Here is a 13,600-nt window from a genome sequence, read left to right on the forward strand (position 1 = left end):
AAGAGACACTCTACTAGGCCAAAGTATTGCCTGAGGTGCCCAGATCTCCTCTAGGGCTGGCCCTGCCTCAAGAGGTCATCTGAGAGAAGATGAGGAGGGGATGATGTGGTTTTATCCCCTTCATGGTGGTAATAGCATGCTCCCCATTGCGCGAAAAGCCAACACTGTTTCTCTCTCCATCTCTCACTCAACAGATTAACCTGATCTGTCAGTCATCAGACCCTGTAGCTCTCGCTCCAGTTTTCAGTCTGTCTGAAAGTCAGCTACACTGCTTGTTCAATACAAGCTTTATTTATAGTTTAGCCACTAGCACTGGAGGTCGGGTTTCATAAGTGCATGAACATCGATTTGCAATAGCATTTTTCTCCTTCTGTTTCAGTGATTACGTAAAGAGAGATATGTAAGAAGCTCTACTAATTGTGTATTGGTTGTCTGCTGAAATGGAGCTAAAATAGAAGGCCAAGCCCTTGGAGCCACAGACCTTAATTTTTTTTCCCTTAGTGACGAGGCAATGAGCTCAGACTTGTACCTTTACAGAAAACTCCAGATAAGGGAGTGTGTATAAGGAAATCTGAGTGATGATGATGAACTGGGTTTTATGTCATTACTGGACTTCCACCCTCACCTGATTTGTTAATCAGCTCAAAGGAGTCATTCAACACTTTTCCCAGACCTTTGTACACACTAAACATTTTGTTGTTCGCACTCTTTGATACAGACTACTTTACAAGAGTGTGTTGCACTGTGTAGTCTATTTACAGTTTTTGATCCAATATTAATTTTGTATGTTGTAAAAGTCAATACTTTATTATGTTCCAGTCATTGTAAGATGGAGTAAGCCACTGAGAAAAGATGGATCTGGGCTGTAATATATTAAACATTTATCAGGACAACTTTCTAGCTATAAAGCCTACACTAGCAACAAATATGCTGTAATGATACTTGATTTAAATTGTTTTGCCCATGAGCAGATTCATGCATGACCAGATTTAACACCCCCATCGTTCAAATTACATATCAATTAAAAGGAATGTAACTAACCACATTTGAACAGCTAAATACATTCTTACTGCTGATTGATAGAAACAGTCTAGTCCATACAGACCTACTCATGATGTACAATTGAATATGTCCCTGACATACACCGTGCTTTACCACATTTAGCCCATGTTAATATGCCCTCTATCTGAGTCTCATATCTCTTAATTAACTGTAATATACATTAATATTGTAACCAATCAATGGCACATATATTGTCTAAATGAAAACATGCAAAAAAATATTACATATTTGTAAAAAGAGCCAACCTTGTTTTGGTTAATTTTAAACAGACGTAAACAAGTCTGAGCCCCACATTGTTTACACTAGAAAAGGTACAAACAATGAAAGAGTTTTTAGTACTAACATATCACTTGCAAACAAATAGACCCAAATATGTGCTGTCACTGGAACTTTCATGGTGATTTTTTTTCTGTGTAGAGCACAAAATTGATCTGTGGTCAGCATTTTGTTATATCTATATTTAGTTATATCTAGACAAATGTTCAAAACAATGGTCACCAGCAAAAAATTCGAAATAATGTTTAAATATCTCAATGTAGCTTAGTATTATTTGAAACACAGTGATTAACAGTGATTAAGAACAAGATATGAGTAACTGGTGACTGTGGTGTTTTGGTGGAGGCTCAGACGTGAGGCATTGCAGTGCTTGGAATCTGGGAGGCTGCCAGGTTGTCTTGCTTAACACGGCTGTAGACCCACATCCTCCCTGCTGTCAGACTGGGGCAAAGGTGAAACAATGAGTGACGTAAGGACACCACAGGACTAGAAAGAGGCCAGACACACAGAATACACTGACATTTCAGCTACACACTGATCTGACTGACCTAGCACAGGAGCCAAAACTCAGAGGACTGATACCGAAGAACAAAGACCAGGAGAGTGACACACAGGTAGGGTATGCTCTGGGCAGAGAATTCAAATAGTTTCTTAGAAATATTCACGTGTTACTTGATTTTGGGATAATCAGCTCATCGGCCCTGATACATATTCTTGTATTTGTACTGAAAAAATGACTGGGATCAAACTAGGATTTCTGGACAAGGCTATAATATAGAAATCATAGTATTGGGATATTCTGCATTTTATAATATTACATTTTTCATAACATATTTTGAAAAGACCTGCTGCCTGTTACATTAAAAGGGGACATATTATATCCCTTTTCCTCAAGTTAAGAGTCCCCTGGTCTTAATGAAACATCTGGGATATGCTTTGTTCAAAACATCAAAAGGATCAAACATCACAGCACAATTTCTACCCTCTCTAAACAGCCATGTTTAGAACAACTGAATTCAGTGTCTTTTTCTTTAAATGATATTGAGCCACTGGTTACCATAAGATGAGATCATCAGCAATGAACAAAAACAAAGTGAGTGGGCAGAAACTCTTCTCTTAGCCTTTTTAGTTCTCTATATTTTCGGTTCTCATTTTCATCATAATTAATCAGTCCTGTTATCCCTCCATGTTTGTTTTGAGTGTTTTGCTCTATTTGACCTAATCTGTGCACTCTCACATAAACATGGGTCCAGTGCTGTGGTTTTAGAGACTCAGACAAGGAGGCAGGACAATTCTAAAATCTCTGCACTTGATGTGAGGATCAGCACAAAATCAGAATTGCCATAGGACACTCACAAAAAAAAAAAAAACTACAGTTGTAGTTGGTTCACAGTTTGTGGGTTGGAAATGCACAGATTAATGTGTACATACATTGACAAAGTGATTAAATTTTTAAATAATATATCTACATTAAATTTCATAGTGATTTTGAATAACTAAAAAACATTAAGGGGCAAGACGTTTTTCCTCTTCCTTTACATTTGCCATGTTGGACAGGAGAGTTTATATTCCAACACGTACAATATATTTTCTCAGTTTTTCTCAGAGTTCTTTGCACTTAAATGCTTTCTGGAAGTTATTTTGTGCTTTAGTACTTTTTATTCATCCATACTCAGATAAAAGCATTCTTTGGGTCGACAGAAACTAAAATTAATAAAAATAAAATGATTCAGATTTTTTTTGGATAAGGAGTAGCTCACTTTCTTGAGATATACATGCACTTAATGTCCTGTGCAGATTAAATAATGATTTTAGTTCTTGATTAAGGGCATATAGAAGCGTATCTTGTTCACCTTTACACTATTTATCTCACTACTTAGATTAGCTGATCCATGAATTGTTGTTAAACAGACTGTTCCCTTTGCTGGCTATTGAACACACTGTACTGTCTTCTCTGATTCATACATCTACTTCAACATTTTTGTTGGTCTTTCATTCTGTTTCGTTATTACCTTAGCTATTTTGGTGTTGTTTTTTTCTCCAAACTCAGATTGTACTGGCTGAAAAGGATGGACTACGCCAAGAAGTCTCTCAATCTGTTCTCACCTTCTTCCCTCTCCAAGTGAGTGTTTTGCCAACGTCTTTACACTAAATACACTGTTCATTAGCGTAGTTATTTGAGGACACAAGAGTTCTGCATTACTAAAGCCAACATTTCTGTGGATGTTTGAACAGCATATCCCACAGGTGTGTATCAGCCAGTGCTTCTGTGCTCCCAAGTTTTAACCCTCGCCCCAGGCCCTTCCGGGTCACTAACACTGACCGCTCCATAAAGAAAGGCATCATGGCAGATGGACTGAGAGATCTACTGGACAAGGTGAGGGAGAGAGAGTGGAGGAGTAGAGGGTGGAAGAGGGAGGCAGGTTGAAAGGACATTTGAGTGAGAAATCACGTGAATAGCCGTTGTCTGACAGCCTCTCAAAATCACATACAAATGCGAAGTGAGTCAGAAAAAGACGAAAGAATAAGGAGAGAAGGGATGAATGACTCAGACGTAAAGAGCCATAGAGAGCAAAATACGAAGAGAGAAAGAATGGGAGTGGGTAATGTTCAGTGCTCGATACCAGCCTTGCTCTGAGTCATCTATGATTTACATGCGCCACTTTGTCACTCCTAATCACACTTGTCAAAGAAAATCACCACTAAAGCACTCACACTGACATCTTACACTCAGCTTCACATTTCATGACATAACATCCATTGGATTCAACTTAAATCTTTTCTAAAGATTAATGTGCCAGTGAATAAAGGTAGAACATGATCAGCAAACCCCAGGCTGTAATTATATTAAGTAAAAAAGCTGTCCACCATTACTTAATGCAAAAGAGTACAGTGGAGTCCAAATATCTGAAATAATACTGAAGAGATTTTTAGATGCGAAGCACTTCATGAAACTCACTCACTCATTCACTCACTTATTCACTCATGCATGTTTAGAAGCGTACTTCTGAAAGTGAGCTTTTTGGTGCTTTACATAAATGACACTGTGTCTTTGTTTTTGTTTAAATTTCGTAGTGGACTTTGGAATTTTATAATAAATGAATAAATAAATCAATAAAATGTAAGAAAAATTATGAAAATATTCATAATCCTAGGTTTCTAGGTTCTATACAATTTAAACAAATGTGTGGCCTAGACCATATCAAATCCGGTGTTCAAAGACTCTCAGGTGTATTTAAACAACTCGCAGCATTTAATACATGATCGAACATGATTGTTACTAAAGCAAAAATGGTGATATGCTAAATACAATTCAATTTTGAAATGTACGATTTTTTAAAAATCATTATGGATAATGCTTGTGTTCAGTTTGAAGAATATTCCCTAGTGGGTCCCAGAATTTGGAACCCTACCCTATACATCAATAAATATTACTGACTAAATAAAAGTTACCTGAGTAAACACTGAAAACTGAAAAAAATGATTAAGCAATATTTAGGATCTGATTTCCATGTATAACAAGCCCAACAGATTCATTGTACAGGTATTTCATTTTTTAAACCATTCAGTCATTGACTGATTCAGTGTCCTATTCCATTATTTACATTGATTGTATGAACTCAATACTGAAGAAGTGACCCATAAAATGAACCACATTTTAAATTAAAATGACTTGAGACTGATTTGCCCTTTGACCCTCAGGCAATGGATGCCTTTCACGTGTCCTGTGTTGCCGGTCTGGTGCTAGACGAGGATGGGACAGGTGTGGACACAGAGGACTTCTTTCAGACCCTAAAGGACAGCACTGTGCTCATGGTTCTGGAGAAAGGACAGAAGTGGACACCTAAACAGGTACCAGCCCTTAAACCCTGGAGAACACAAACCTAACAAAAGTATTTTATTTAAGTATATGCCTTCAGAAACAGAACTTATGATTAAGTGCAGAACATAAATAATACATTTATTACTGACAGAAGTGTCACAAACATCATTTGATGGACATCGGTGTCAACTCAAACACATTGCTGTTTTAAATCAATTATGCCACATCAAACAAGAAAAAGGACTATTACAAAGTTCTTCCAAAGTCATCAGCTGAGGTGTTCCCCTAAGTTTTTATAGCTGGCGATGATGGATTCCAGAAGCACAAAGACAGAGTAATTATTTTCAGAATTCACTGTGGTATGTCACACTACTGAAAAATAGTGGAGCCACAGGCCCGACGGCAACAAAAGGCTCCCTCTGCCGAGTTCATTTCCTCTGCACCAGTCTGGCCAGCACTCTTTAATAAGAGCAGCATTTAGGAAGCACACTGAAGCGCTGAGCCTTTCAATGGTGTTTGTCCAAAGTAGGTAATTTACATATGTGCTTAATTATGTCTGTAATGATTTACAGGTACCTGAATACCATTAACCTCTGTGTTTATTTGGTCCCCCTCCCTTGCTGAGATTGTCGTATTAGCATAAGCCATTTCCTCCACCCTCTCTTGTCCGTCGTTCGCCATTGCCCATCATGGGGTATGCATTAATCTGCCTCCAAATGCAAGTTAAATTAATTTTTGGGATGCTGAACCAAGAGACTGGCAGAACGGAGAGGAAGAGAATAGTGGATGGGGCTTGGGGAAGGGGATTCAATTTGACCCCATTCTTGTGTTCATCCATCACATTTTGACAGTTAGTAACACAAGTTAGAGACATATACACCTATATCAGCTTGACTCTCCAGTGATGGAGGTTCACTCCAAAGTACGCCTGGGGTGTTTTTGCGAGGAGGTGCTCATCAGTCACTAGGTTGAAAATATGATGATTTTCAATCTCTGTCCTTAAAACACACAATTCCTTTGGACTGTGGAATATCCAGGACTCATCCAGAATAATTTGCTCAAAGTAATATTCTCATTTTTCCACAGATGAATCTGTCAGACAGTCAAGTTGGAGACCGCAAGGCAAAGCACAGAAAGGACCTGGCCAAACTTACCCTTGACTTTTACAAAAACCATCCTAAGGAATTCATTGGCTGTCTGAATGTGCAGATGACTCTCTATGGGATGTACTCCATGTCATATGATCTACAGTGTTACCACGCCAAGAGGATGCTGAGGTAAGTCCAACAAGTATGCTGATCCACATTTTACAGCATGTCTTTATAATTACGCTAGATACTGAGACCTGAGGTCATGTGTGATACATTCTCATGCAAATCAATGAACACAACAGTATTGAACAGATGGATATTTCAAGCAGTGTAGTAAATTTAGCAAATACATAGGAAGAAATATTCTTTTTATTTGCTGAAGGACTGAATAACATTAACCAATGCTTGGTTTCATTTATTTATTTATTTATCAGGAAGAAAATGCACATTAATCAACATTTCAGTTTCCACGTCAATGTAAATTTGCCAGAGTTTGCAAATAAACTCATTTTCATCCATAGTCCCAGTTTCATCTGTAGTCCCAGTGGCATTCCCAGTATTTCTATTGATGGAAAAGCAAGACCTATAAAGCTACCTATTCATTTGATAGATCAATCATGTATGTGTTCTTTTGTCTCTCTTTGTGCAGGGAGGCCCTAAGATGGACTCTCTTCAGCATGCAAGCCACTGGTCATATCTTATTGGGCACCTCCTGCTATATGCAGCATCTTATTGATGAGGACGAGAAAGCTGAGGCACAATTGACTGCATGTGAACACATGAACAAACCATTACAAGCCATCCAATGGAAGAAGACGGCAGCTGACAATAGAAACTAGAACCTGCAGTGCGGTCAGGCCCATGGGACTGTGCCCAAGCAAATGGCTGGGAAAGCATATCAGTGTCTTGTTACCTATGTTACTGAGCATAGCTATAATGGCAGGACCATGTGTGGTGTGTGAATAATTAGGACTCTACTGTATGTTCTATAGAACAATGTACATATGTACTGACACATTTAATGCAGTTTATGGTTTTTGTCATGTTCTCCAACACAATGAATTTGAAATGGAATAGAGCTCCTTGAGAGATACCAAACAAGTTGAAGGTTTATGTTAATTGAAAGGTTGAACATTCATCAGTGTCACAGTCAACTGGCATCTTGTTAAGAAGCAAAAATGTGCATTTGTGCTAATTACAGGATAAGTTTGTGTGTGGTTGTTTGCAGACTTTTGAGCTATTTGTATTTATTCATATTTTAAATGCTAAGAATTTCTGCTCTTTCATATTTATACTTTTTATTACGCCTGTTATTTCACCAAGTATTTGAATTAAACATTGCATTTGAATACTCCTGGGGCAATGCCCAGCATTCAGGTCTCAGGGATGGCTGTGAATGCATGAGTCTTGATCTTTTTACAAAGTGTGTGAGTGTGTATGTGTGAGTGTGTGTATGTTGCATGTACCCTGCAGCTGTAAGGCCAGTGCTAGAAAGGGGATGACATGCTTGTCTGACTGGCCTGGGCTGTAATTGGCCTCTGGACGGGTGCTTTCCCACATCCTACACCAGCTGGTAATTGCCAGAGAGAGAGAGAGAGGGAGAGAGAGAGGGAGAGAGAGAGAGAGAGAGAGAGAGAGAGAGAGAGAGTATGAGAGTATTACATATCTGTGAAAGTGGAGGAAGGGGGGGTGAAAAACAGATTATCGAAGAGAAAAAATGTGGAGAGACAGAGAAAAAGTGTAAGAGAGAGGGAGAAGATAGAGAGCAGAAAGACACAGCTGGAGGGGGGTAAAGTGGAGGGGACGGAAATGATCCCTTTCACAGAGAGGAGAGTGGATGACGCATTTGGATCCTGCACCTACCACTCCACATCACTCAGTGCCCTTTCCAAATCATGCCATTTCACTCACACACAACTCTCCCACTGCAGCCCATCCACCAAATGGTCACTTCATTAACAGCCAGTCTTCAAAAGGCACTGTGAAACTGATGATTAAGAATACAAGATTAGAACACCTTTAATAAGGACATAGTCTTTTCAACTGGTTTCCTCACAGGCGTAGCAAAGAGAAAAAGTGCACACTTGTTGGATTTATTTATTTATTTACTTACTTACTTACAAAATGCAATCATCTGAGTGCACAACTAGCCTCACACTCTGGGTGAGTAGGACTCCTCTCCCTCTCCTTCCATCATTCAGCACAATGCTAACCAACATGTTAGGAGCAGTTTGAAAAGAAGTGGTGGCCGGTTTCATGTCCCATAAGAACCATGTGCTAGTCATTTCCCTGATGTTGAGAGCTTAAACACCTTGTACTAAACAGCTGCTAAATGACACTGCATGACACTACATGAGCAATGGTCTCTAAATTTTACACAGTAGTGTACACAGCTGTGGTCCCAGCATAGTCAACAAACTCTGCTCTGAGCAAATCAAGCCAGTTCCCCATGCATTAAATGCAGATGTGTCTTTATTGATGCAGCCACTCTTCTGCAATGTACAGCAGGGGGGCTCCTGAAGCTCTAACACCTACAGAGTTCAACGACAAAAAAAAAAAAAAACAGAGCACCTGATTCAGCTAATTAGAGCCTCAGTGTTTTCTGAATATCAGGCAGGTGTGTCTGACTGCCAGAAGAACAGGGCTGTTGCTCATCTGGGAGGCAGAATATGGGTTATTAAAATTACCTGCATGTTAAAATTCATTCATTCATTCATTCATTCATTATCTGTAACCGCTTATCCAATTCAGGGTCGCGGTGGCATGTTAAAATAATTATTAATATTGCACAGAAGAAACCCATGATCCAATATATTTCATTAAAACTACAATGCACTGTAATAAAATTCAAACATTCCTCACATAAACATGCCACAGCACATATTGACGCTCTCACACTTACACTCGTCTCTCATAAGGATTAACAATGCCCTGTAGAGGCACAGCAGACAGATGACTTTTTGCTGCTCTGGCATGAAACCGATTCATCACAAAGCTTTTAACTAATTGGTTATTGATGTAAAGGACAAAGAAACATGGTCACTTACTTTATTGATCTTGCATTTAGTCCCAAAAGGAGCAGCTTCAGTGTTCTCTATCACACGGTCTCCAAAGATGACTACATATAATTACAGACTTGTGTTTTCTCACTCCTTCAGCTGGCAGTTTTAACTCCTTTTTATCTACTTCTCCGTCCATTTATCTTTCCATCTATCAAGATGGTGTCAAGATGTTAATTAACATTAAGAGCTGTTTCTAAAGAAGTGACATCCTACTTGAGAACCCTAACTGACATCTTTTATGGTGTTCCCACAAAAACACACACTCCAATTATATTATAATTTTTTTTAAATAAGAAACAAAACTGATTTTTCCGTTTATACTGATAAGGACATGATTCACAAAATGTGGAAAAAACATTAAAAATAACAATAGAATTGCATTTGTTATTGGGAACGATTATCTTTAAAAATATATATAAATACAATGAAAAAATATACTTAATTTAGGATTATCTTTGGCTAGAGTTAACTCTGAAGATTCTGTTAATTAGAGAAGAAAATGCTATGCTCGTCTCAGGAGGTTTTCTCTGTAATAAATGTTTCTTTTCTTTCTTCTCAGCTCAGTGGTAGTTGTTGGGTGAGATGGAATGAGATGGGAAGTGGACTGGGGAAAGTGAGTTGTACACTATATCTGTTTGTATAAATTATGGTTTTCTTAGGGGAAAAAGTTGATTACATACATATATAATCACTGAAAGATTATGAGCTCATTTTCTGGCACAAGTTATGTATAAAAGAGCTACTTTTTTTTACACCAGTGAGGGATAAGGACTCAAGCCTACTCTCTATATCAGTTATTGCAAGAAAAGCCCTGATAATATTCACATATGTATGAACATATGCCCAAACACGCCCACACACACAATTTTAAAAGACTCATTTGTACCTTGCATTTCTTACAATTCTATGTAGGCTACATGTGCACACACACACACACACACACACAAAAACACACACACATATACACACACACACACACACACACACACACACACATCTTGTTAGGTGGTATTGAGCCTTGTTGGACTCCTCACTGCTGTGTGTAATGCTCTTTGAGGTATTCAGTTAGCACTGTTCTGAGAAGCGAGCTGGGGAAAATGAAATGTGGCGGACAGATTGCTATCCAATTCCATCCAGTCCAAAGTTGTTCCCCTGCACTTTGATTAATAGCATCGCACACAACTATAATATAACATGTCATTTAATAACACTTATTACCCTGAATGAATTTACAACCACAGGCTGTAGAGTTCAGATATTAACCCTAAAATGCAGCACCCCTTGGATTCTTAAGAGCACAAATAATGGACTGGACATTTAAAAAGGAATCAAAATCAAACTATAACTGAAATACATTATGAGGCACAATAGCACACCCTTGTCAATCAGTCCTCAAATGTCAGAGAATATATGTATCCTGTGTGGTGCAATACTTGACTTTGAGTGAAGTGTGAATTTGTTTTCTTAATTTTACACCTACCCCTCTTTTTCGAACATTTTTTTTGCACTTTGGAACCGTCCAGTAGTTAAAATCTTCCCTTACAAAATGGGACAACTCTTCAAGCACCTGATGTCATTAGAAAACAAAAAAGAACAGTGCTTCAGAGGTGTTTTGCTGCCAGTCTGCAGTAATATCAGAGTTTCTGGATTTTAACATAGAAAAATTTAGGGCATCATACCTTCAAAGCATGTCATGATCATATATTATGAACCACTCCTAACGCTAAGTAATATGAAGTGGATACAGCTGATTATTCAGTGACTTTTGTATGAAATTTCCAGTTCCACCTTAAATGCTGTGGTAGCCACAGGCACTAGAATATAATTGCTTCAGCATTTAAGGTGGAACTGGAAATTCTGAGACATATTTTTATAATGTAAAGGGACATAATGCAACAAAACCTCATTAAACTAAAATAATAAATTGTTTTTACAGGAGAAAGTACTAACATTTGTGGCTTTATATTGTTGTTTGCATTGCCTTCTTGCCAGTGATTCACAAGCCTTTTATTCGAAGTGTGCTGCTGAATCTCAGGGGTATATGGCTCTTCCCCTCAGCCTTATTTCTCAACGAAAACCCAGACACCATTGCCCCTAGGCAAAAGGTCTAAGGGATGAAATGAGATTCACCCTATGTATGAGTGAGTATGTGACTTAGTGAATGGGTTAGTGAGGTGTATATACGTCAGTCAGTTTGTTTGTATGCGAGTGAATGGGTTATGGGTGAGTGCTATGCATCTAAAACTGTAGGTTTAGACATAAAACAAACAAACAAAACAAAGCGGGTAATGAAGGTTTTATTCCCATGATCACTTTCATGATATTTAAAAATATGTATACATTGTTGATAATGGGGTTTACATGAAAACAATGTCAAAACTATATTTAGATGGCCAGCTTTACTAGAAGAACATACATGACGTGCTACTCTTTTCAAAAAGGCCAAAGATTTAATTCGTGGATGAATACATGGTCTTTTGGAATGGCAATCTTAGTTTGGCACTGCTCTTTTGGTTTAGAAAGCCTACAGCTTTAAAAAAAAAAAAACAGCGTGTATGTGTACATGAAAAGGAGCTGATCAAATCCACTGCAGAAGCAGCGCTGTTTACTGCGCATGCCCAGAAGCGGTGTAATTGTAGCAGTGCCGTTTTTTTTATTCTCCTGAGCAAATTTATATTCGATTTAGGGTGCGATGTTTAGTGCACTATTGTAGGGTACCAGCTTCGATTTGAACGCGCCCTAGCTGCCGAATAATCCGGATGAAAGCTCACATAAAGACATGACTGTAGGCTTCATAACACAAGAACTACCCGTCTCCCCCTCAGTGTTTAGCAGCTCTCGCACACGTTCACCCTTGAGGTATCTCAGATGACCTTGTGCAGAATGTGGAGCCCCTCCTTCTTTCTCTTCACCCTCCTCCCTCCGATTTTCTCTTCTCCCACCTCCTCCTGAGACCTGTACATCGCCAACGCGAAATCTGCTGATCCCTTTCCTCTCCTAAAACTGAACTGAAAACTTCTCTCTTCACTCACTGCAGCCCATCTTCATTTACCTCAGCTTCTGTTGTATGCTGCAGTCCGTCTGTAATGATTTTTTAGCCGTTTATGTGATATCTTTAGTCTCCTTTCTCTACTGTAAAATGGCCATGCGTTTTGCAAAATCGCTATAAACAAAACACTATTGTTATTATTATTACTCCCTGTCCACGCGCAAGTTTTTTTCCCACCTGTTTTCCGACTTGTCCCGCCCTCTTTGCAGTGATTGGTCAGATGCGGGCTATCCCGGCACGTGTGATAGGATTGGATCTATTCCTGAGTTATGATTGGCTATTAGTTAAGGCATCTTTATAACAAGAGTAACATTAATAATAATAATAAGAAGAACAATATATTTTATTTATATAGCGCTTGCAAATATGTTTTACATGCATAAACACAATCAGAGTTTCTAACTGTTTTTTAACTGAGCTAATACACAGTACAACCTCCCCTTAGAGTATGTTAATGTTTTTTGAAATTGACAAGACAAGTTAATTGCACAGTAGTGTTTCAACTTTGCATATAGCAGTATTAGGCTTGCATTACCAGACTCTGTAAAGTGACCATGAACCTGCCTACTACTGCAGGAAAAGAAATTTGACTGACACACAAAAGGACCAATCATCACTTTCATGTTGGACCAGTAGCAGAGCCAGTACAAGATGATGAATGGTAGTGCATTTATGCAGATGTCCAGAGAGTCAATCAGACTGCAACTGGCAGAATCCACACAGGCCAGATTAGTGCACTGAAAGTACCAGACTCGCTGTCAAATTGTGGGCGGAGCATCTGTAGCGGAGACTATAGCAGTATCTTCTATTCTGTCATGTATTTGATATGCCAAATATAATCTTTCAATTTTCTGCTTTAATATCATTGCGTGCATAAGCAGTGTGGTATGCTGCTCATGTATAATAGCATCATGCAGAACACACAACTCATTTCAGTGACAGACTGTGTGGGGCAAACCTATGTCTAATCTCTATATTGAAAATGTGTTTATGAAAGTAATTTTCGTGATTTTAATGGTACTTATTTTTCAACAGGTATTATGAGAACATTATAACCCTCCCTCCCTCCCTCCCACGCACACAAACAAACACACACACCATCCACACAAGTCAGACCAGTTTTGCTCCTACTAGGTCACTTGTAACCCTGTACTCAATGACTGACAAACAGCACTTGTTGCACTTCAATGCATAAATCTTGAAGTATGCAGCTTGAAGTATAAATAGGTAGTAGGGC

The 13,600-nt window shown here is 38.6% G+C and overlaps 1 protein-coding gene across 1 annotated transcript; it reads left to right on the plus strand.

Annotated features, from left to right (window-relative positions):
- Positions 1–1,864: 1,864 nt before the first annotated feature.
- On the plus strand, positions 1,865–7,583 carry cidec (cell death inducing DFFA like effector c). Its single transcript, XM_066666039.1, has 6 exons — positions 1,865–1,952; positions 3,389–3,460; positions 3,574–3,715; positions 5,041–5,190; positions 6,248–6,438; positions 6,902–7,583. The coding sequence occupies exons 2-6, from the start codon at positions 3,408–3,410 to the stop codon at positions 7,089–7,091; spliced, it is 726 nt and encodes a 241-aa protein (XP_066522136.1). The 5' UTR covers positions 1,865–1,952; positions 3,389–3,407; the 3' UTR covers positions 7,092–7,583.
- Positions 7,584–13,600: the final 6,017 nt, after the last annotated feature.

The sequence above is a fragment of the Hoplias malabaricus genome, chromosome 3, assembly GCF_029633855.1.
Source record: "Hoplias malabaricus isolate fHopMal1 chromosome 3, fHopMal1.hap1, whole genome shotgun sequence".
NCBI lineage: Eukaryota > Metazoa > Chordata > Actinopteri > Characiformes > Erythrinidae > Hoplias > Hoplias malabaricus.

Bases quoted from the DNA above. Each gene is read 5' to 3' on its own strand.
- cidec (XM_066666039.1), top strand. From the start codon at position 3,408: ATGGACTACGCCAAGAAGTCTCTCAATCTGTTCTCACCTTCTTCCCTC. The intron at 3,461-3,573 runs GTGAGTGTTTTG...ATGTTTGAACAG, and splicing joins TCACCTTCTTCCCTCTCCAA to CATATCCCACAGGTGTGTAT. The intron at 6,439-6,901 runs GTAAGTCCAACA...CTCTTTGTGCAG, and splicing joins CACGCCAAGAGGATGCTGAG to GGAGGCCCTAAGATGGACTC.